This window comes from Lissotriton helveticus, chromosome 12 (genome assembly GCF_964261635.1).
Source record: "Lissotriton helveticus chromosome 12, aLisHel1.1, whole genome shotgun sequence".
Taxonomy (NCBI): Eukaryota; Metazoa; Chordata; class Amphibia; order Caudata; family Salamandridae; genus Lissotriton; species Lissotriton helveticus.
The window spans coordinates 562,226,646-562,249,410 of NC_136073.1; the positions used below are offsets into that span (position 1 = coordinate 562,226,646).

General features: G+C 42.8%; 1 protein-coding gene across 1 annotated transcript in view; it reads right to left on the reverse strand.

The window, feature by feature from the left end:
• The window catches only part of LOC144799179 (cytochrome P450 2J2-like), a 488,767-nt gene that overhangs the window by 45,776 nt on the left and 420,226 nt on the right, over window positions 1-22,765 (reverse strand). Inside the window, exons 7-8 of the mRNA XM_078670429.1 lie at window positions 7,902-8,089; window positions 3,272-3,413 (exon numbers count right to left, since the gene is read on the reverse strand). Of these exons, the coding sequence (XP_078526555.1) occupies window positions 3,272-3,413; window positions 7,902-8,089 (330 nt within the window). The remainder of the gene's footprint in view (window positions 1-3,271; window positions 3,414-7,901; window positions 8,090-22,765) is intronic.

Here is a 22,765-nt window from a genome sequence, read left to right on the forward strand (position 1 = left end):
GAAAGAGTTGAATTGGAGACACAAAAATTTAAAGAATATGCTGATAAAAGAAGACATACAAACACAAGAATATAATATTGGTGATCTAGTTCTTGTCAAACATCAGAGGAAGATTCCTGAAAGCATGTTTCATCATGCATTACCATTACTACCAGTAACTAAAGTACTTGGTACAGTGACTTAAGTTCAGAATGAGGAAAGGTCGATAACAATGAACATTTCTCTTTACGAATGTTTTGATGCCCAAAAATAGAAAAATGACCAGAAGTCTAGTTCAGTCGAAAAAATGAACCAAAGTGTTCAAGAATAGGAGGAATGTTCTAGTGACACCAGATATCAGCAACATCTTATTACTTGAGAAAGAAAATACATTACATACTTTCCACAAGAATGGGACTTGATGTTGCTAAAAAGTCAATGAAACTTACAAAGTTGTAGAATAACTGAACATTGTTAGATGGTTATTTTAGTTTTTGTGTCGTCTCTATGTGTTTTAGTTTACTTCTTGTGGTTGCCATGTTTGTTTTTCTTATTTATTTTGCTAATTAAGTCATTAGTTTTCATTGTCTGTGCTGAAGATTGGGGAGATGTAGGAGTTTAAGTTATGTACACATCTGGGCTACCTGTAATGTAGAGCATAATGAGTTCCAATATACAGGAATGGGGCGTTAGTTTTGTCCTGTCATGTTCTTTGACTGTAAGTTATATATAAAAGGCATTCAAGGAAGCCAGTGTGATGCACGTTGTAGTCTAATGTTAAGTAGGTGCATTGTACATTTAATGGACTTGGCCACGTGCGGTGGTTGCAGGACAGAATATCAGTAGAAAAATGTCATGGGACGAAACATATTGAGGCCTAACTATCGAAGGCCAAAATATCAAGAAGGTGTGTGCATATAGGTAAGTATAGATTTACTATTCTTAACTCCATATTTATGTCCCTTGAAGGTATAGCTATTGTGAAGGCACACAAATGTGGCATTAAGTATAGCAAATAAATGCTTACATATATAACCTTACCTTCACAATATTTAGATCTCGATATTTTGGCCCCACAATATTCTGTAGTCGATATTCTGATAGGATATCCTTTGCAGTACTTACCGCTATTCCCCTGTTTTGCAAGCTGAAACATAAGAAGTGGAGTTGCTTTCTTCTAAAAGCCCATTAGACTCCAGCAAAGGGATTTAATGAAAAAAGGAAATGGATGTATGGCCAGCCTGGCATTGGGCCCCCATCCCAGACATGGGGGCAGAAAGGCCACTAGAAACCAGGGGATTAAAATAATTATAAAAATGAAGTGGATGTGGGGGGCTCCATCATCAGACCTCCACACTCGCCCATTAGACTCAAGAGAATCGTTCTCCTGTCCTAGAGCCCAGAGCCCGAAAACTGCAGCCATCTTCTGTGGAAAGTGAGAGGAAATTATGACCTTCTTTGGGCTTAGTTTTGACATATGAGCTAACAGAGAATAGCTAAAATCTCCACCCTGCCTTCCTCGACGTCAGAAATACTAGCTCGTGCTCAGGGGTGGAGTCCAATCCAGAGCATATCTGAAAAATAAAGATCTAGGGTGGAGTGGCTTGCTTAGATCTCAGCACATTTTCTTACCAAGATCGCTCTGAAAGTGTCAAGGTGTGGATGAAAAAACGTAATCTTCTCATATTTAGGTGACAGAAAATTCCCGGACTTGGAATTTGGGAATCATTGGAGCCCCACACGCCCTGATCTAGCTGCAAACCATAAGGACACATATAAGGAATGTTCTTAAAGACACATGAGGTCTCTATGTGGGCTCAGAAAAACAATATCAATCCACTGAAAGCTATCTTTGTCCTGTTGCTAGCAGTTTTCTTCATCACAGAAACCAGACTCTGCACAGCCAGGTGACGGACCCTTACAGAACGTTTACAATGCATGGCTGGAATTACTATCTCCATTTCAAGCATTTTGATGGGAGTCTTTGATTAAGAGCATGGCTTGGTCTTCCTATCCTCACTATTGGAACTGACAGATGCCTCTAACACTCTGAGACCCAGCTATCTGGGACAGAATCTCATCTCAGGCCAAAGTCTCGCTCAGCATTCTCTCTATCTCGCATGACACATATCCTCCTATGACATCATCAAACACATAGTTCAGTCAATAAATCGCACAGCCTCGTGCCTGAGTCAATCTCCCAGTTACACCACATAATCTGTGTCAATAACGCTGATAGACCTCCTAGCATCCCTCCAATCAGTGTTCACTTCTTATTTTCCCACATCGCATCAGTCAGGTGGTGCATCAATTTAGTAGCCCAGACAATCTGTGCCCTCTTCCTGGTTGGGGGAGAAAACGATTCCTTCTCGCTTGTGGAATGCCTCCAATTACAGACTGTCATTTTTGAGAGCTGGTGTCTTACTCATTTTTAAATGTGCCCTGGCCCCTTGATTGCTAGATGGTGCAGAGGTGCCACGTCTGCAAGCTCAGTGGGCACCTGGACTCTTACACAAAAGCAAACACACACTCAGTTGATCTTTAAACCCTTATCCAAATGGTTTACACCAGAGGTTCTTAACCGGCGGTCTGGTAACCCCTGCAGAGTCTATGAAGGATACTCATTAAATATTTAATTAAATAATATTAACAGATTATTAAAGTGTATATAAATACAAAAGAAGCATGTAAAATGTAACATTTCAAAACATTCTGTGAATGTGAAGAAATTTGAAATGGGAGTCTGAAAATGAAGTTGGTATCCTCAGATTGATTTGTGGAACAGTACAAGCACATCAGACAGAATAAAGCATGGACAATTGGTTGCCTTAATTGAATTTAGAAAAGCTTCATCCTTCCAATTAAAATTGAGATTTTTTATATTTGTTTGTTTTAATGAAATATTTCATCATTTGTGTATTGTTTTGTGGTTCAAATCATCGAAATTGCTTACGTCTGGGTTCCTGGCTTCTAGTAATGACTCAGTGGGGGTCAGTCGATTCCAATAATCATTCAATGGTGGTCCCCAGATTTCAGTAGTGATTAAGTGGGGGTCCACAAAAGTAAAAAGGTTAAAAGTCACCATCGTTTTCTCAGCTCTGTATCATTAATTTTGCTATTATAGAACTACGGCACACCCACCTTTTAGCATTGTCAAGGTTGTGTTTACAGAATTATTTAACTATTCCTGGATATATTCTTGACAGCAGTAATAACGCTTTGGAAAGTCTTGACAGTAGCAATGTCCCTTGATGATCTATTACATTGGGAGATAAAAGAGAGCTAAACCTACCTGCTCCGAAAGGCATGAAAGCCTCCGGCTTCACAAACTCCCCCTTGTCATTCAGAAAATTTGAAGGATTAAATTCATGTGGAAATTTCCAGAGCGACTCTTCATGGTGAACTGAAGAAAGGTTGGTAATAATTTGTGTTCCCTGAGAGGTAAGAAAAAAATAGGTTATAAGGAAGACATGATTATTTTTAGTAATATGTTAGGTCTTCATTAAACAAACAATAACACAAATTAAAACTTTGTTTTATAATAACATTCATACTGCTGCTGTGCTGGTGTCTTCACTAAAGTGCAGGTGAGAGTGTCCCAGAAGACCAGGTCTCCATTTGTGCATGGCTGTGGAAGCTTGCTGGAGGTACCGGAGAAGCCTTTGCTAGTGTACAGAGCAGGAGCGGCCACTCGTATTGTGAAGTGGTGGGGTGGGGAGACACATCTAAAGAAAACCAGAAGTATAAATAAAAAAATAAAACTTACCTGCTCCGACAGCCGCTGCTTTGCTACCAATCCTCGCATCTAGGAACTGCTGCACACTGCACAGGCTCCCAGCTGCCAATCCCAGAACTGCTCACATGCTGGGAATACTATTCCCAGCATGTGAGCAGTGCTGGGATTGGTCTGAGCGCCTTGGTTCGGCTATCAGACATGGACTGGGAGCCTGTGTTGGTTTCTCGAACCAGCTGTACAACACAGCTCGGGTGAAGAAAGGCTAAGTGCGCATGACAGTTTGGCCAGCCCCAGAGTGCCCACCACTCCCCCCCTCCTCTCTGGCGCTGCAGTGTCAGTATGCGAGGCCATGTCCTGCCCTCTGCTCGTAGCCTGCAGGGCTACAAATAAAATGATAAAAATGTTTAATCATCATTTTATTTTTGTCCTTTGTCTTTGCTGGCTTTCAGCAGGGGTGGTGACGCTCCTCCACCATAATGGAGAAGCCTACTCTGGTACCTAGGCAGAGGAGGGAACGGCAGGCTCTCCTTGAATGACAGCAATATTGCCTGAAGTATGTTTGTGCTAGGTTCTGTTCCTGTTAATTAGAAACACACCAAGACGGCCAGGAAAATAGAGTTTCAACTGAATTAGTGCACCAACCTGCACAACTGAAAATAGCCATTTATACAGGCCCCATCGTCACCTCCAGTGCCAGAAATTTTCGAATTAGTAGGAACATCTTCATTCCACAACATAAGAACACACCACGTCCAAGTCCTAATGAAAACCCCTGACTGCTGACAGGGTTGGAAACGCGTTGACAACAGCGCCTGGGGAAAGCAAACCCTATTGACTTAGGAGAATGTTTAATTAATTCCCTCCATAAGCCACTAACAACCAAATTCATGGGATACCCAGAGCTGTGCAAATAGGCAGGAGTATGAATAGTGGTAGTAAGCTGTGACTTACTACTCTGCCTTGATGCTGTTTTCGATTTATGGACTGGTGCTTTATTTACCCTTTTGTGTTTGTGTAATTGTCCTTTGTTTACACACAACTTATCAATGTATTATACACATTTGAAAATACTGTTTCATATTTGTTGTTTTTGTATTTCCTATGTTGATAAATGTCATCAGTTTGTGTTGCTCTTAATGTCTGACATGAATTGAATGTTGTTGCATTTACGGAATAACCCAGAAAAATTGTGAAATAAATCACAAGAGTCTATGAATTTATTCAATTGGCTTTTTTCTTGAATAAACTTTAAATAGTAGCTACTGGATACTTTCAAGTATATAGGTATGGGGAATGGCAGCACCTGAAGGTGCCTTTTTGGTTCTGTTCCTGCATGGAGGTGGCTGGCTGAGTATGCTAGAAGAGTGTTCTAGTAGGAGCTGATGGAAGGGATCACCATAGATTCAAAACATAGGCCCTGCTAGCTCTTCAGAGGTGATCCTCCTGTGGCAGAGCCTCTCAAAAGAAGGCATAGATCCTTCAGTTACCCAGGGGCTCTATGGGTGCGCACTGAACTGACCATCAATAGACACCTTCAACAGAGTTTCCTGGTCCCTACACATTTCTGCAGCTTAGGAAAGACCTGGAAAGAGAGAGATGTTATTTGGAATCTAAGCGAACAGGTTAATAGCTAGGTGTTAAGTGTAAGACCTCCACTTCCTGTGGTGAAACATGGTCTGCTATCTCGGTGGACCTACCCTCCTATTTCTTTGTGATCTTATTGTGGACAACACTTATTGCTCAATTAATATCATTTATTCTCCTTGTGCAACCACTTTCAGAGCTGTATTCCCAAATAAACTACCTTCCTCCCACTCACCTCCTTCCCCCACTAGTTTACCTTCCCAGGCAAACTCTATGACATTAGGCAGTCATAAATCTAAAGTATGGAAAATAATTGTTTTGGAAGTGAAGACTTCCACTGGCCATTTCTCCCTTAATCTACAGCTAGGTCACTTGACACCTCTTCCTGCTCCAAGGACTGGACAGAAAGTATAAGGAGGAGCAGGGCATTTCAGGTCAGGATAAAACTGGGACAGCATGGGTGGTGACAAGCCCCCCTGAAGTAGAGGAACACGTGTAACAGAGAAGAAACCTATTGTAAAGTACAGTTGGGGAAATACCCGGATCTGCTTTGTCTTTTACAAAGACGTTTTAAGGCATGGGCAAAGTAGGCTCTGGCCCTGGGCCCCAGCCTTTCAGGGGGCCCCCTGATAGAGAGATCTCCGTTCTGCTGAGTCTTGCCCGGATGACCTTGAATAATGCTGAAATAGATTGTTTTAAATGTCGTTTTCCTTTCATTTATTGTTAATGTGGGTGATGTGTGAGAATCCATTACATACAATGTGCAGACAAATGAGTTTATGTTTCATGCGACAGTCATAAAAAAGTTTCTTTTAGATTAAAAGAGGACCTCACACATTAGAAATGGGGGGTGTCACAGAGAGCATTTGCAGTAATATTAGTGAGCAGCTGTTGTGTTACAATATTGAAAGCACACATCACTATCCCTGAGTATTTGATGTGAACACATTTAAAATGTGGACCATTGTATCTGTGCACTGTCAGTGACCTGGCCAAAGAGGGCATGAAAGAGCTGAAATTGGATCATAAATTCAAAGCTGTTTGGCCCAGGGCCCCCAAAATCATTAAGATGTTCCTGGTCTTTCAGTCATTGCACACACAACATTAGGTCAGGTGTTTTCACCTGCTGAAAGTAGTCAAAAAATCCAAGGGGAATCAAGTGGTGTAATCTCTGAGAAATTCCCCAAGTTTTAGGTGACCTCAGGGTTCAACTTGTAGTAATTGGTATTTCCGCCACTCAAGGATTAATAATACCCGCAGAATGGTTGCTGGGAAAGAGGATACCGGGCACTTGCTTTATTCTGGCTCTCTTGTAATAGTTTCTTTGTTTGAAGACTACACTAGCACCTCAAAGAAAGGCAAAGCACTGTGAAGCTGGGGCAATACAATATTGTAGTGAATCAAAAGAAACATTGTGAACCCCTCTAGAAGGTTCTTGTCATAACACATTTCCATTTCTCTTTTTATTGAGTTTTCTTTAGAAACATGACATAATTGTGAATCTAGACTTTAGATATAGTACATCAGCACCAGCTGGCCTCTCTTAGTATATCCTTTAAATTATATTTATATTTATTTAAATTAAATATAGCTTAAACTATTCAGGCCCTTTATGCACTAGTCAACCAGGGCAATACTAAGGAAAGGGGAGTGGGAGAGAGAAGGGCAAGAGGAATGTAACTCTTTATAGCCAAGACTCAGTACCTCACAATTTCTATCCTCCACCCTCACCATGACACTGCAAATTACCAGCTGTTTAGGTGGGATAATGGATATTGTTAGTAGTCTGTGTGGGTAAAGAAGAAGATAGACATGCTTCATGCACCACACAGAGCATAACTGGGGCCAGATTGAGGATCCTAGATTTAGGTCCTTACTTAGAGTTGGATGGATGCAGGATATCTGCCAAAAGTGGCGGATACCCAGTCCACCGTATTATGAGTTCATTGATGTAAATGTCACTCTAAATATGGCAGAAGGGAATCTGGCACTTTTTGGCAGATGTTCATCTCAGGCACACACTAAATAACACCTTTAGAGCCAGAATTTGTTGTAGTTCTTTTGCAGTCAGATATGTCTATTTGCAAATATCTGGAAAGGCAACACCATTGTTGCACTCCGCACCTCTGGTAGAGAACTTAAACATTTATGAACCACATTGGGTTTTGAGACGGTCCCAGAAGGCACTTTTGAAAAAAGAGATTGCTGAATCAAAGCTCTAAAATCTCTCTTCTTCATGAAGAATGTGTCAACTGAGTCTCACTGTGAGGTAGGAGTTGCAGTAAGTAGAAGCAGGTTGGAGTTTCAGTTCATATCCAATGTCAAAACGATTAGTTTTGATGGCTCATACTTGATTATGCGGTTAAAGATGAATTTTGCGCTGTAACATCCTTTCTCTAACTTTCATCCTAGTTTATTTCATAGTGATCCTCCAACCCAGAGTCAATATTACAATATCAAGCAATTAATGTTTTTATAAAGAGAACCTTTACAGATCAAAATGATGAATTGTTGCTGGCACTGACATGATCATCTATGCCTCTGGCCTCTACTACCAAGTGTCTACTTCACACTTACATTCTCAAGTACTGCAATATCTTACCTTGGGGAGTACATATCCTGAAAAGTGGATCTCTTTCAAAGTAGCGTGAGGGACTCCAAGAGGAACAATGTTGCTAATGCGCTGGATCTCATGCAGGACAGCCTGCGTGTAGGGCATTTTTGCCTTATCCTCATAATTCAATTGCTCACGGTCTCCAAAGACCTCCTCAATTTCTTTATGGCACTGAACTGAAAGGAATAGAAACATATTCATCCTTGGTGATCACCTTCCATCACAATTGTCCAAAGTAGCCACAAACAACTTCTGGGTCACCCAACTACTATTACTTCTGATCCATGACCCCTTTACCCACTTCCCATGATAATATTAAGCAAGAATTTTTTTTTACTTACCGCAATGCTCGCAGAGCCGCTGGAGTGTGGGGCCGTCTGCATGTGAACTTTTCAAAAGCAAGATGGCACAGCAGCGCGAAAACTAAAGAAGGTGATGTGGACAAGCCGGGGCCCACTGGGGGCTTTTTTCAGTACAGTGAGGTCAAGATAAATCACTGTCATCTCCTAAAATAGAGGAAGCTTAACTGCGGAACCCACTGAGGGTCATGGATGGAATACGAGTACCACAATGCACGCTACTAAGCAGGCAACTGAGATGCCTTAAAACACGTGAGACTTGTTTGCAGCAGCTTTCATTTCCCCGAAGAAAGAGCGCTGAGCTCTGAAACGCGTCGGAAGGAAAAGGAAATTAATTACGGATGTAAACTCACCTTCTAAGCGAAAATTAAAAGTGTTGGAACTTTATTGCTGTGGAGTGCCTCTTCATTGCAGAGCCTTTGTTTTAAACATATTCACACGACAGCTACGTCGTGGAAGGAGCACCACCCATGTTAATTAGGAAGGAGCCGCTGGAGTGTGGGGCCGTCTGCATGTGAACTTTTCAAAAGCGAGATGGCACAGCAGCGCGAAAACTAAAGAAGGTGATGTGGACAAGCCGGGGCCCACTGGGGGCTTTTTTCAGTACAGTGAGGTCAAGATAAATCACTGTCATCTCCTAAAATAGAGGAAGCTTAACTGCGGAACCCACTGAGGGTCATGGATGGAATACGAGTCCCACAATGCACGCTACTAAGCAGGCAACTGAGATGCCTTAAAACACGTGAGACTTGTTTGCAGCAGCTTTCATTTCCCTGAAGAAAGAGCGCTGAGCTCTGAAACGCGTCGGAAGGAAAAGGAAATTAATTACGGATGTAAACTCACCTTCTAAGCGAAAATTAAAAGTGTTGGAACTTTACTGCTGTGGAGTGCCTCTTCATTGCAGAGCCTTTGTTTTAAATATATATATATATATATATATATATATATTCTCACACAAAGTTCACCACACTGGAAGAAGCCACAAGGTGACTGTAAAATGTTCCGTTTATTTTCAGGGTACCTGCATTCCATGTAAATCACGAATGAACAAACTTCAGAGTTCAGACTGCCAGACCGGTTTCGGGAGTGCTTCTCCCTTTCTCAATGGCATGTTGTGAGTGGAAAAACGAAATTCACGTGCACCAATGCATTTAAAAGATCCTGCAGGCAGGATCTTTTAAATGCATTGGTGCACGTGAATTTCGTTTTTCCACTCACAACATGCCATTGAGAAAGGGAGAAGCACTCCCGAAACCGGTCTGGCAGTCTGAACTCTGAAGTTTGTTCATTCGTGATTTACATGGAATGCAGGTACCCTGAAAATAAACGGAACATTTTACAGTCACCTTGTGGCTTCTTCCAGTGTGGTGAACTTTGTGTGAGAATATATATATATATATATATATATTAAAAAAAAACCATAGGTTATAGACCATATATAGTTAGCTGGACATTTTATTGACATAAAACCAATGAAATTCCATATATAGTTAGTTGCACTAACTATATATCGCGCACCCGCAATCCACTGCTGATGATGTCATATATTACATCATTCATGACATGGTCAGTGACATCACTGATGACATCACTGATGACATCTCAAATGACATCACTGATGACATCACTGATGACATCTCAAATGACATCACTGATGACATCATCTAGTGTCTGTGTGTTTTTGTAAAGTTTAAATATGTTTTACATATTGAAGAATGAGTGGATGTATGGAAGACTGAGTGTGTGTGTGGCTGGCTGGGAGGTGTGTGACTCTGTGCATATCAATGTGTACTTGTATCAGTGATTGTATAAGAGAGTAAGTATGTGTTAGTATATGTGTGAAAAGTATGGTGTTCTGTGTTTAACTGTATAGATGAGGAAATCGAAGTGTGATTGATTCTTCACAGGACTGACTAGGTGTATGAGTGCATATGATAGTGTTGTAATAAGGAGTAACTGTATGTATGAGTGATTTTATGGGTGAATGAGTGAATGTGTGTGTAGACGTAGGAATCAGTGAGTGCGTATGTAGTAACTGGTATTGGTGTGTCATGATGTCATCAGTGATGTCATTTGAGATGTCATCAGTGATGTCATTTGAGATGTCATCAGTGATGTCATCAGTGATGTCACTGAAGTATGGTGTTCTGTGTTTAACTGTATAGATGAGGAAATGGAAGTGTGATTGATTCTTTACAGGACTGACTAGGTGTGTGAGTAACTCCATGGATGAGTGGCAGTGTGTGAGTGTCTGCATAGGTGTATGAGTGCATATGATAGTGTTGTAATAATGAGTGACTGTATGTATGAGTGATTGTATGGGTGAATGAGTGAATGTGTGTGTAGACGTAGGAATCAGTGAGTGCGTATGTAGTAACTGGTATTGGTGTGTCATGATGTCATCAGTGATGTCATTTGAGATGTCATCAGTGATGTCATCAGTGATGTCATTTGAGATGTCATCAGTGATGTCATCAGTGATGTCACTGACCATGTCATGAATGATGTAATATGTGACATCATCAGCATTGGATTGCGGGTGCGCGATATATAGTTAGTGCAACTAACTTTATATGGAATTTCATTGGTTTTATGTCAATAAAATGTCCAGCTAACTATATATGGTCTCTAACCTATGGTTTTTTCAGTGAATTTTCAAGGTTTTGTAAATGCAAATTCCTAACTATATATGGTCTATAACCTATGGTTTTTTCAGTGAATTTCATTGGTTTTTTAAAAGCTAATATCTATAGCTGTAAAATATATTCTTTATTACGTGACGTATCACGTAGCCACGTGAGACGCCTCATGACGCGTCGCATAACCGTGACGTATCGGCTCTGCAGCGCAAACAAAACCCGTAACGTAAGCGTGCCGGAGCACGCTTACAGATATATATTTTTTTTTTAACCTTAATTAGACAAAATCCACACGTGCACATATCTTGAGGCCTTGCAAAGGCACATCAAACAAACAGTCCCTACAATTTTGCCAAGTTTGCTGGAAATCTATTCCCTTACTTATTTTTTTACTGTTTCTCTTGGTTTTCCCCTTGTTACGCTTACCGGGACGCTACCCGGTACGCGAACCGGACGCTCCAAAAACACAAGATGGCGGACTCCCGTTACGCTGCCGGTTAGCTGCCCGGTTCGCGTACCGGGAAGCGCCTCTACCGCGAAAAATCGCGGGGGACTTTAATATCCCCCTCATCAATCCTAGGGGGTCAGGAGGGGTTTACCTTGCCCCCTTTCCTTCATTTCCCCCTTCGTTTTTCACCACATCTTGTCTCTCGATCGTACCGAGAGACAAAATGGCGGCCGCTCCGGACTGTTTAGAATGTTGACAGACACCTGAGAGCCAATCAGCTTCGCTTCGCGAAGTTCCGTTACGCGTCAGGTACGCGAACCGGGGCGCTAACCGGAGCGCTGTCACAGATATATATATTTTTTTAAACGTTAATTTCTCAAAATCCACTGGAGCACATATATTGAGACATAGCAAAGGCACGTCGGGCAAACCATATCTACAATTTTGCCAAGTTTCATGTAAATCTATTCAGCCGTTAGAGCTAAAAGTGAGTCCAACCGCCCTATGGAAAAATGAATGGGAAAAACGCGTTTTGGGACCCCCCTTTTTTTTTGGCCCCCCCTTGGCGAAACCCCCCCAAATTTTCAGGGGCTGCTCAGAAACAAAATGTGCCATTTTCCTGAACATTTCAGCCAATTCCGTCCACAAACGCCAAAGTTATTAGACATAGAATTTTCAGAAACCCCATAGAGAAAAAATCCTAACTATATATACCCACTGGCTATCGCCCGTAGGTAATATACATATATAAACATATACAATCTGCATATCTATATAAATATAAATGCATGCATACATATACATATATGCATACATATGCATGTTATTTACATGAAAGTTTTAAAAACGCTAATAAAAGCAAAGCTAAAAAGCCACCTCATTACAAACAGAATGGCTTTAACTTAAACGAGGGCGAGATCTATTGCATTTTCAATGCTTGTTTACTTTGGTTCTATCAAGAAGGCATTCAGATGTGTCACACATTTGCCATAAATTCTGAATGTTAGCACTCTAGTTGCTCATTAGATCACTGTAGTAAAGCTAGTGCTCACCAGGGAAGTCTGCTGCTAATCATGGTTTGCAGCCATTTTCCCGCATTTTTTATCCCGCAGACTTTCAGTCCGCATACCATTATCCCGCAAGGTCATTGACCTCCCATACCATTATCCCGCATTTTTTCAAAACGCATGTGCATTTATCGCGCATGCCTTTACAAAGAATTACGTTTTAAAGGCATGTATGGTAAATGCATTTGCGTTGCGAAAACCATGATGACGAGAGAGGTAAGTGGGTTTGTGTTAATTTTTTCGTGGGTTAGTGATTGTGTAGTGTAGTGTAGTGTTGTGTAGTGTAGTGTTGTGTTAGTGTAGTGTAGAGTTGTGGTGGTTGTTTAGTGTAGGGTCATGCTGGGGGTAGTGTTTTAGGGTTTAGGGTTGTGTTGTAGTGTTTGCGTAGTGTAGGGTCATGCTGGGGGTAGTGTTTTAGGGTTTAGGGTAGTGTTGTAGTGTTTGCGTAGTGTAGGGTCATGCTGGGGGTAGTGTTTTAGGGTTTAGGGTTGTGTTGTAGTGTTTGCGTAGTGTAGGGTCATGCTGGGGCTAGTGTTTTAGGGTTTAGGGTAGTGTTGTAGTGTTTGCGTAGTGTAGGGTCATGCTGGGCGTAGTGTTTTAGGGTTTAGGATAATGTTGTAGTGTTTGCGTAGTGTAGGGTCATGCTGGGGGTAGTGTTTTAGGGTTTTGGGTAGTGTTGTAGTGTTTGCGTAGTGTAGGGTCATGCTGGGGTGTAGTATTTTAGGGTTTAGGGTAGTGTTGTAGTATTTGCGTAGTGTAGGGTCATGCTGGGGGTAGTGTTTAGGGTAGTGTTGTAGTGTTTGCGTAGTGTAGGGCCATGCTGGGGGTAGTGTTTTAGGGTTTTGGGTAGTGTTGTAGTGTTTGCGTAGTGTAGGGTCATGCTGGGGTGTAGTGTTTTATGGTTTTGGGTAGTGTTGTAGTGTTTGCGTAGTGTAGGGTCATGCTGGGGTGTAGTGTTTTAGGGTTTTGGGTAGTGTTGTAGTGTTTGCGTAGTGTAGGGTCATGCTGTTTTAGGGTTTTGGGTAGTGTTGTAGTGTTTGCGTAGTGTAGGGTCATGCTGGGGGGTAGTGTTTTAGGTTTTTGGGTAGTGTTGTAGTGTTTGCGTAGTGTAGGGTCATGCTGGGGGTAGTCTTTTAGGGTTTTGGGTAGTGTTGTAGTGTTTGCGTAGTGTAGGGTCATGCTGGGGGTAGTGTTTTAGGGTTTAGGGTAGTGTTGTAGTGTTTGCGTAGTGTAGGGTCATGCTGGGGGTAGTGTTTTAGGGTTTAGGGTAGTGTTGTAGTGTTTGCGTAGTGTAGGGTCATGCTGGGGGTAGTGTTTTAGGGTTTAGGGTAGTGTTGTAGTGTTTGCGTAGTGTAGGGTCATGCTGGGGGTAGTGTTTTAGGGTTTAGGGTAGTGTTGTAGTGTTTGCGTAGTGTAGGGTCATGCTGGGGGTAGTGTTTTAGGGTTTAGGGTAGTGTTGTAGTGTTTGCGTAGTGTAGGGTCATGCTGGGGTGTAGTGTTTTAGGGTTTTGGGTAGTGTTGTAGTGTTTGCGTAGTGTAGGGTCATGCTGGGGGTAGTGTTTTAGGGTTTAGGGTAGTGTTGTAGTGTTTGCGTAGTGTAAGGTCATGCTGGGGTGTAGTGTTTTAGGGTTTTGGGTAGTGTTGTAGTGTTTGCGTAGTGTAGGGTCATGCTGGGGGTAGTGTTTTAGGGTTTAGGGTAGTGTTGTAGTGTTTGCGTAGTGTAGGGTCATGCTGGGGGTAGTGTTTTAGGGTTTAGGGTTGTGTTGTAGTGTTTGCGTAGTGTAGGGTCATGCTGGGGGTATTGTTTTAGGGTTTAGGGTTGTGTTGTAGTGTTTGTGTAGTGTAGGGTCATGCTGGGGGTAGTGTTTTAGGGTTTAGGGTAGTGTTGTAGTGTTTGCGTAGTGTAGGGTCATGCTGGGGTGTAGTGTTTTAGGGTTTTGGGTAGTGTTGTAGTGTTTGCGTAGTTTAGGGTCATGCTGGGGGTAGTGTTTTAGGGTTTAGGGTAGTGTTGTAGTGTTTGTGTAGTGTAGGGTCATGCTGGGGGTAGTGTTTTAGGGTTTAGGGTAGTGTTGTACTGTTTGTGTAGTGTAGGGTCATGCTGGGGGTAGTGTTTTAGGGTTTAGGGTAGGTAGTTTAGTTGTTTAGTGTATGCTAAAGGCATATTCGTTCTAAACGTTTTCGTTATTTTAATTTGCGGCCTAATAGTACATGCGGGATTTTTTTTGCGGACTGATGGTATGCGGGATTTCGTCATATATTCGCTAATCATACTTTCTATGGCAAAATGAACCCCCCTCATTTTGCTCCTTTTTAAATTAAATGTTTTATGAGTTACCACTTTATTCCAATCAAGATGGCTTCAGGTGTGCCATACCTTTGTAATAAGTAGGACTGTTAGCACTCTAGTTGTTCTTTAGAACACTCTGGGACATTCTGTCATTGGGCTATAGTTGGGCTACATCTGGCTGATATTTGGGCTACATTTGTTTTTTTTGTCTCTGGTGGCCATCTTTGGGCTACATTGGGCTACATTTGGGCTCCAACATATATATAGCCCAATGTAGCCCAATATATATTTTTCAAATTTAATTTTCGTAAAAACCACTGGAGCCTATATCTTGAGACATAGCAAAGGCACATCGGGCTACCAGTCCCTACAATTTTGCCAAGTTTGGTGTAAATCCATTCAGCCGTTCAGGCTAAAAGTGAGGCCAACCGCCCTATGGAAAATTGCATGGGAAAAACATGTTTTGGGACCCCCTTTTTTCTCGGCCCCCCCTTGACGAAACCCCCCCAAATTTTCAGGGGCTGCTCAGAAACAAAATGTTCCATTTTCCTGAAAATTTCAGCCAATTCTGTCCTCAAACGCCAAAGTTATTCGACATAGAATTTTCAAAAATCCCATAGGAAAAAAATCCTAACTATATATATATATATATATATATATATATATATATATATATATATATATATATTTATATAAGAATTTTTTTTTCTAATTGTTAAACTTGCAAGCAAGCATTTGATACAATCCTGCCAATTATTACTTTCAATTCTATTACCATCAAGTACATTCTTCTGACTTACTAATACAAAGGTTGCAGTTCTTGGAGCAAAGATAAATCTTGTTTGAGCATGACAAGCTCTCTCTTTATAGTAACTTGGGACCCTGTGGGAAATGGTCCCTCAGGATTGATAAGACTCGGCAACGGGGACCACGTTGTCCCCGCCCCTTTTTTAGGTCGAGCAGACGGAGTGTCTGCTCGACAACTATTGTTGCCCGTTAATGGGAATGTGGACACCGATGTGGACGAGCGTTTCCTTCGCGGTTTTCACCGCGGGAGAGCGCGTCTCACCCGCGCACGCGCAGAGTAACAGCCATTTTTTGTTTTTTTCCCCCAGCCCCGAACCGAATCAGGTATCAGAGCGCTTTACATATAGGCAGCCCCCACCCCCCACCCCTCTGCATGCGCACACACAGGCGAGCGCATGCACACGCAGGCACACACATACAGGCACACGGCAGACACTCGCTCACACACACCCCCCTCCCCCACATTCACACACACGCACTCCAGACACATACACACACGCACGCACACACAAAAACACAGCCCGCCCCCCCGCACTCGCGCGCGTGCACACATGCCCCCCCCCCCCCCGGCTCAGCAACCCACTCACCGGCTTCATTCCTGCGGCGGCTCTCCTCAGCTGCAGGGCCCGGCAGCAGGACTCTTCTTCCCTCCTTCGGCACCCGCAGGGTAGGCTCCTGCCAGCTCCGGTGCTTGAAACGCGGCTCCGGCTCCTGCCAGCTCCGGTGCTTGAAACGCGGCTCCCATCGCGGCTCTTCCGTTGAAGGCGGGGTAGGCTCCCGCCCTCCTACTTCCTGTTTCCTGTTGTCGCGCCGGCCTGCCTGACTTCCTGGTCGCAGGCCGGCACAGTGACGGCGGTGATTTGCGGTACTAATTAATTTAGTTATTTATGCATTTTCCTTCCTTGTCTCCCTGTACTTCTTTTTCCTTTGTAAGATGCCACTCCCTGGGAAGGCCTGATGGTTAAGAATACGTTTACAGGATGTCCTGATAAATATTTGTGCAGTGTTACGAAAAATGTTAATAAAGATATTAATTATTTTTCTCATTTAACTACCCTCTGTTCCTTTTCTAAGTCACCGCCTAATGGAAATCTGCTTTCTGTACCCCAGCATTTTGGTCCTGTCTGCTGACGGTAGTTTGCCATAGTAGCTGTGAATGGTGGCCCATGGCAAGTCTTTGACTTCATGAGGGCTCTAAGGTTTCAGATTTCACAGGGCCAGTGCGCTTTCATTGCCTCCTTAACTTCTCCGCGTCAGTCTTGGAATCTCTGTTGACAGACTACTTCACAACATCTTGCACAGAAAAGGAGCTGGAAAGGAACTTGATAAGCACATGTGCGAGCAATTATACAGGAAAAGTTCCCACTGAGTCAGCAGTGCTGCTTTTGCATTTTTTTTCAAAAAAGCTTTTGAAGCTTGATTTGAAACCCTATATTTTCTGCAGTTTATGCCGTTTTATATTCACATTTTGCAAATGCATAGGTGAAGGTAGCAGTATGGGCTTCTCTACCAAATGTGAAGGGAAATAAGGTATGTTTGTGTTTTGTATATATCGGCTATCTTCGGTTTTCAGGGACAAGGAGCCTTTACTCATTTCTAGCTTATGTCTAATAATCTATGCTTTGTAAGTGGGGTACCGTTAAACACTGTATTTGTTCACATGTTTTTAGTGACTCTTTCACTGGTTGGGTCTAGAGATAATTCAGTTTGTTTACATAACTGTGTCTATGTTCCGAAATGTATTTGAATTCTCCTAGGGTGACAACTAGAAACTGTATTTACTCTGTAATATTTATGAAATACGTGTATTTGTTGAACAGCATTCCTGCCCCCCCCCCCCCCCCCCCCCCGGCCAAACTACTTCGGTATAAAAGGGTTCATGAAATATGTGCAATATTTCTTTTTTTTTTAAATGGGAAAAATTGACTAGTTGTGTTAAGATAATGACTGTTATTATTATTACACATTTTTATATCGCACTCCATTGCATGTGTAGTTGGGATTTTGTTAGGCAACTGAGCTTTTGAGACATTTTTACCCAAGTATTTTATCATTGCGTTATGATTTTCTGAACTGTTCCTTTAATGATGATGAACAGCACACTGGCACATTTTGCCCAGTGCTCACTCTTTAGTTCAGAACTTGTTAACAAAATGAAGATCTCGTATTCTCCTTTGAATGATGAAAGACCTATTTGGAGAGTAGGATTCCACTTCTTTGATCCACAAGTCACACACGGTCTGCACTGGGCTCTTAATCCACTGAGCTATCTTCCTGGTTTTGTCTATGTTCAAATTGTTAAATGAGCACAGGTTTTCCTTTAGTGAGTGTGTTTTCCTACTTTGCAGGTCTGCCTGAAGAACTACGTACTAAGGATTATAAGCCCGCCGTGGACCCCCCCTGCATTGTTGAGAAGCTCTGCAGTCTTCATGATGGTATTCTTCTAGAAGCAAAAGGAGTGAAGGAGCATTTCTGGAAACCGTACATCAGGAAGCTTTTTGAGAAAAAGGTTTGTCATACTAGCCTGGCAGTAGATGATACATGCGTTTCGAACATTTCAAAAGTCACTGTATTTGCAGTTGTCATTTGTAAGTCTATTCTATGTGCAAATAGTAGCAGTGTGTATAGAGGAAGAGGTATAGACTACTCTTGACGAAAGAAGTATGTGCTCATTAAGTTGACCATAAATGTGCCTATTTTTCTTTTCAGGTTCTTAAGGGGAAGGAGGAAAATCTTACTGGATTCCTGGACTCTGGGTCCTTTGGAGATAACTTGTAAGTGTTGAAAATAAACCATTACCTTTTCTTAATTGTATTCAAAGTTCACATGTGCAAGCAAAGTTTTTGAGCATGGAGTAACCTCCTTATTTTTCTATCCCTAGTCCTAATAATGTGGTGAACCACAAAGCTAGCAGCAGCAGTTCCAGTATATTCCTCACTTACAATTAGGCTGAGAGAAAACTCATTTTCCAGTATATCGTGGTCCATTATTTTGTCACAGTTCACACAGAAGTCCAGCTCCACTTGTTTTTGGAATCTGTTTAGAATCTTCCTATAAATTGAAGATCACACTTGGCACATGGTGGTGACCTTTTTCTCAATAGTAAGACCAAAGAGTGAATGACGATGGAATTTGTACAACTTCTTGACAGCCTGGTCTTGTTTGATGCCCACTAGCGGTCGATGAGACGTGTGCACTGCTGTGAATTACTTCTCATATCCTACACTCTGTTTCCTCCTCTTTAGGCAATCAGTGCATTTGCACTCTAATTTCAATCAAGCACCTTAAGGTGAATTAGGTTCTACTGTGTCTTGTGGGAAAAAGACCTTTAATTGTCCTTCTAAATGGGCTGTGAAACACAGACAGCATCTCAAATAGTGGAAAACCATGGTATAGTTCTCCGAAGTGAGACTCACAATTTTAGGCCCTCCGTTATATAGTTAGTTGGGAAAGTCTGAAAGTAACATAGTCAGGTGCTGCAATCATAGCCATTTTTTGAATACCTTACTCCAACTATTCTTCTCGAGTACTCTGTTGCCCCACATTAACCTTTTCCTTCTAGGCATATAAGAGTTCCAATGGGTGAACTTGCAGTCTGTCTACTCATAACGTAATGGGCTGTTTTTCAGTCTCTTTCTGTATATCTTCTGTGCATAGCATCAGTAGATTACTAGGTCTGGGCGGAGTTTGTGGAGTTCCTCTACGTGTAACTCCGTGAAGTGACAAAAAAACTCTGCGGAGTTCCTCAAGCTGCCGTCCGCGCTTATCTTCCAAGCGGGGAACAAAAATCTGCTGCGCTATGCAGATCGGGGGGAAAAACTCCGCGGAGCAGAGTTTTCTGCACTCCACGAGCTCCACTGAGTGCAGAAAACTTCGCGAACGGAGAGGAGTTCAAAACCCGGGCCTATAGGTTACCACATATAGTGTACATTTTCTGACCCGTTCACTATGCTGTGCATGTGAATATTCACTACCATCATGAATTCAAAACCGTTTGTATTGACAGAGAGCCAGGAGTCTGTCTATTTTACAGTTTACCAGACTGCATTGTAGGTAGCTGTTGTTGGAGTCCATGGACTTTGAACTTGGTGTATCATAGTTGGTGTTTTTAATTTTACCTGTACACAACTCGGTACATATGAGTTGTAGAATCTTTTAGCAGTCATTGTACTGATTGATGTTTGTGATCCCTTATGGCTGTTTTCATTCCAAGGACCAATTTTTGCTTATATGACGGGAAGAAATAATAAGTGAGAGGGTAAAAAACTATTAGAAAGTCTTTCATTGCACCATTAAGGACGACACTTATTTTAACCAAGGCCATATTTTCTAAAATGTTTCTGCTTTGCAGGATCCCAGAGAATCATCGGCCCTCTTGGGTCGATCTATTCACGTTTTGAGAAGCAGATGTTTGATGTATGTTTCCAGAACTGTGGATGCAACTACAGATTAGTTTGTATTTAACCAATAGCACAGCTTCACCTACAACTACAAACATTTGGTCATCAGAACATCACTGATTGGTGTATTGTAAACAGTTAGTTTCATTATTTAAGGCAACAATTGAATGGGCAGATGTGACAAAGGTAAAGAGCAATATTTTGGTTGTGTTCTGCATAAGTGATTACAGTGGTTGGATTGTCGGGCCCTGGTCTCATTTACTTCACGTCTATACGGCCCATGGAGTATACATTGGCAATATCTTCACATGTGCAATCCGATTCACATGGTTTTTAGGTCGAGCAGACGAAGTGTCTGCTCGACAACTATTGTTGCCCGTTAATGGGAATGTGGACACCGATGTGGACGAGCGTTTCCTTCGCGGTTTTCACCGCGGGAGCGCGCGTCTCACCCGCGCAGAGTAACTCAGCCATTTTTTATTTTTTTTTTCCCAGCCCCAAACCGAATCAGGTATCAGAGCGCTTTACATATAGGCAGCCCCCACCCCCCACCCCTCTGCATGCGCACACACAGGCGAGCGCATGCACACGCAGGCACACACATACAGGCACACGGCAGACACTCGCTCACACCCCCCCCTCCCCCACAGTCACACACACGCACTCCAGACACATACACACACGCACGCACACACACATACACAGCCCGCCCCCCCCGCACTCGCGCGCGCGCACACATGCTCCCCCCCCCCCGGCCCAGCAGCCCACTCACCGGCTTCATTCCTGCGGCGGCTCTCCTCAGCTGCAGGGCCCGGCAGCAGGACTCTTCTTCCCTCCTTCGGCACCCGCAGGGTAGGCTCCTGCCAGCTCCGGTGCTTGAAACGCGGCTCCGGCTCCTGCCAGCTCCGGTGCTTGAAACGCGGCTCCCATCGCGGCTCTTCCGTTGGAGGCGGGGTAGGCTCCCGCCCTCCTACTTCCTGTTTCCTGTTGTCGCGCCGGCCTGCCTGACTTCCTGGTCGCAGGCCGGCACAGTGACGGCGGTGATTTGCGGTACTAATTAATTTAGTTATTTATGCATTTTTATATAGCGCGGACTTTACCTGAAGGCGGGATTTATTTCTTTATGTATTTATGCATTTTTTTTATTATGCCGAGTTGATTTGGGCAAATGAAGGAGCGGGCCTTTGCAAAATGAAACACGGGCTTTTTGTGCGGAATACACAATATTTTGAGGTAGCTAGAGAGAGTATTTGTTGCTTTGTTCGCGTTTTTCACAGTTATTAGGATTTCCCCACCATTTCTCTGCTTAAAAAAACATCATCTTTCTCCCATTCGCGTCACGGAGCGCAGAATATCTTCCAGATGTTCCCTCCATTTCTGCAGATGGCAGTGCTCATCTTAGAAAGAATGCTCAAGAAAAGTCGTCCGTGGAAAGGACACAACGCCGTTTCTGGTGTTGTTTAAGTGAGTTGGGGGAAATATAGATTGCCAGGTAGCGCTTCAAAGGTGTTGTGCAGGTACGTGTGCTAGCTTTACACGTCTCAGCCGAAAAGGGCTGCCCGCCTTCGAATTTGGAAGCTAACCCGGGGTTTGGGGGTGACACCGTGACAGCATGAAGGATCCGTGGAGGGAACGCTGGTCAGGGCCTCCGCGTGTGGTTGGAGTTATCTGTTTCCTTTAGACAGCAGGCCCGTTAGTTAGCTGTCATATGGGACGCAATTTGGGTAGCCCGGGCACGCGGTGGGCGTTCTCTAACGCTTACTAGGTATCTGTGTAGCATGTACTGACCTTGGGTGTAAGTGGCAGTGGTTAGATCTGCACTCTGTTACTGCAATAGTTGTGCCCACGGCCCTCCACCCGGCATGATAAACGTTTGCGGCATTAGTGGCTGAGTGGAGCCCGTTTCTAAAGGCACCCATTCACATGGTATTCTGAGTTCGGGAGCTTGAAGAAAGCAACAAATAGTTAATCAACATATGTAAATAGAGCTGCAAAAAGTGACAAGTCCGTCTCTAAAGAAAAACCCGGACGATAACTGTACATTGTTATGTAGCTAAAAGTAAAATTAGTATAAATTGGTTGTCTCACTAAAAGCACATCCTTTAAAATGTTTTAGACAAAGAAAGGATTCAATTTTTCAAAGCTTGACATTGATTTGCCATGGTTGTAACAAGTCAGACCAACACATAATTACACGCCACACAATTACACTCTACTGAATACAACATACACTCCACATAATACGTAATTCCACTGTGCTCAACGCAACATACACTCCAAATACCACTCCGCACCACATAATTACACGTCACATAATTACACTGCACTCAATGCAACATACATTCCAAATACCACTCTGTGCCACATAATTACACGCCACATAATTACACTCTACTGAATGCAACACACACTCCACAGAATACCACTCAGTGCCACAATTACACGCCACATAATTACACTGCACTCAATGCAACGTACACTCCAAATACCACTCTGTGCCACATTACAAGCCACATAATTACACTGCACTCAATGCAACATACACTCCAAATACCAATCAGTGCCACATAATTACACGCCACATAATTACACTGCACTCAACGCAACATACACTCCAAATACCACTGTGTCACATAATTACACGCCACATAATTACACTCTACTGAATGCAACACACTCCACACAATACCACTCAGTGCCACATAATTATGCTTCATAACTACATTGCACTCAATGCAACATACGCTCAGTACCACTCAGTGCCACATAATTACACTGCACTCAATGCAACATACACTCCAAATACCACTCAGTGCCACATAATTACACGCCACATAATTACATT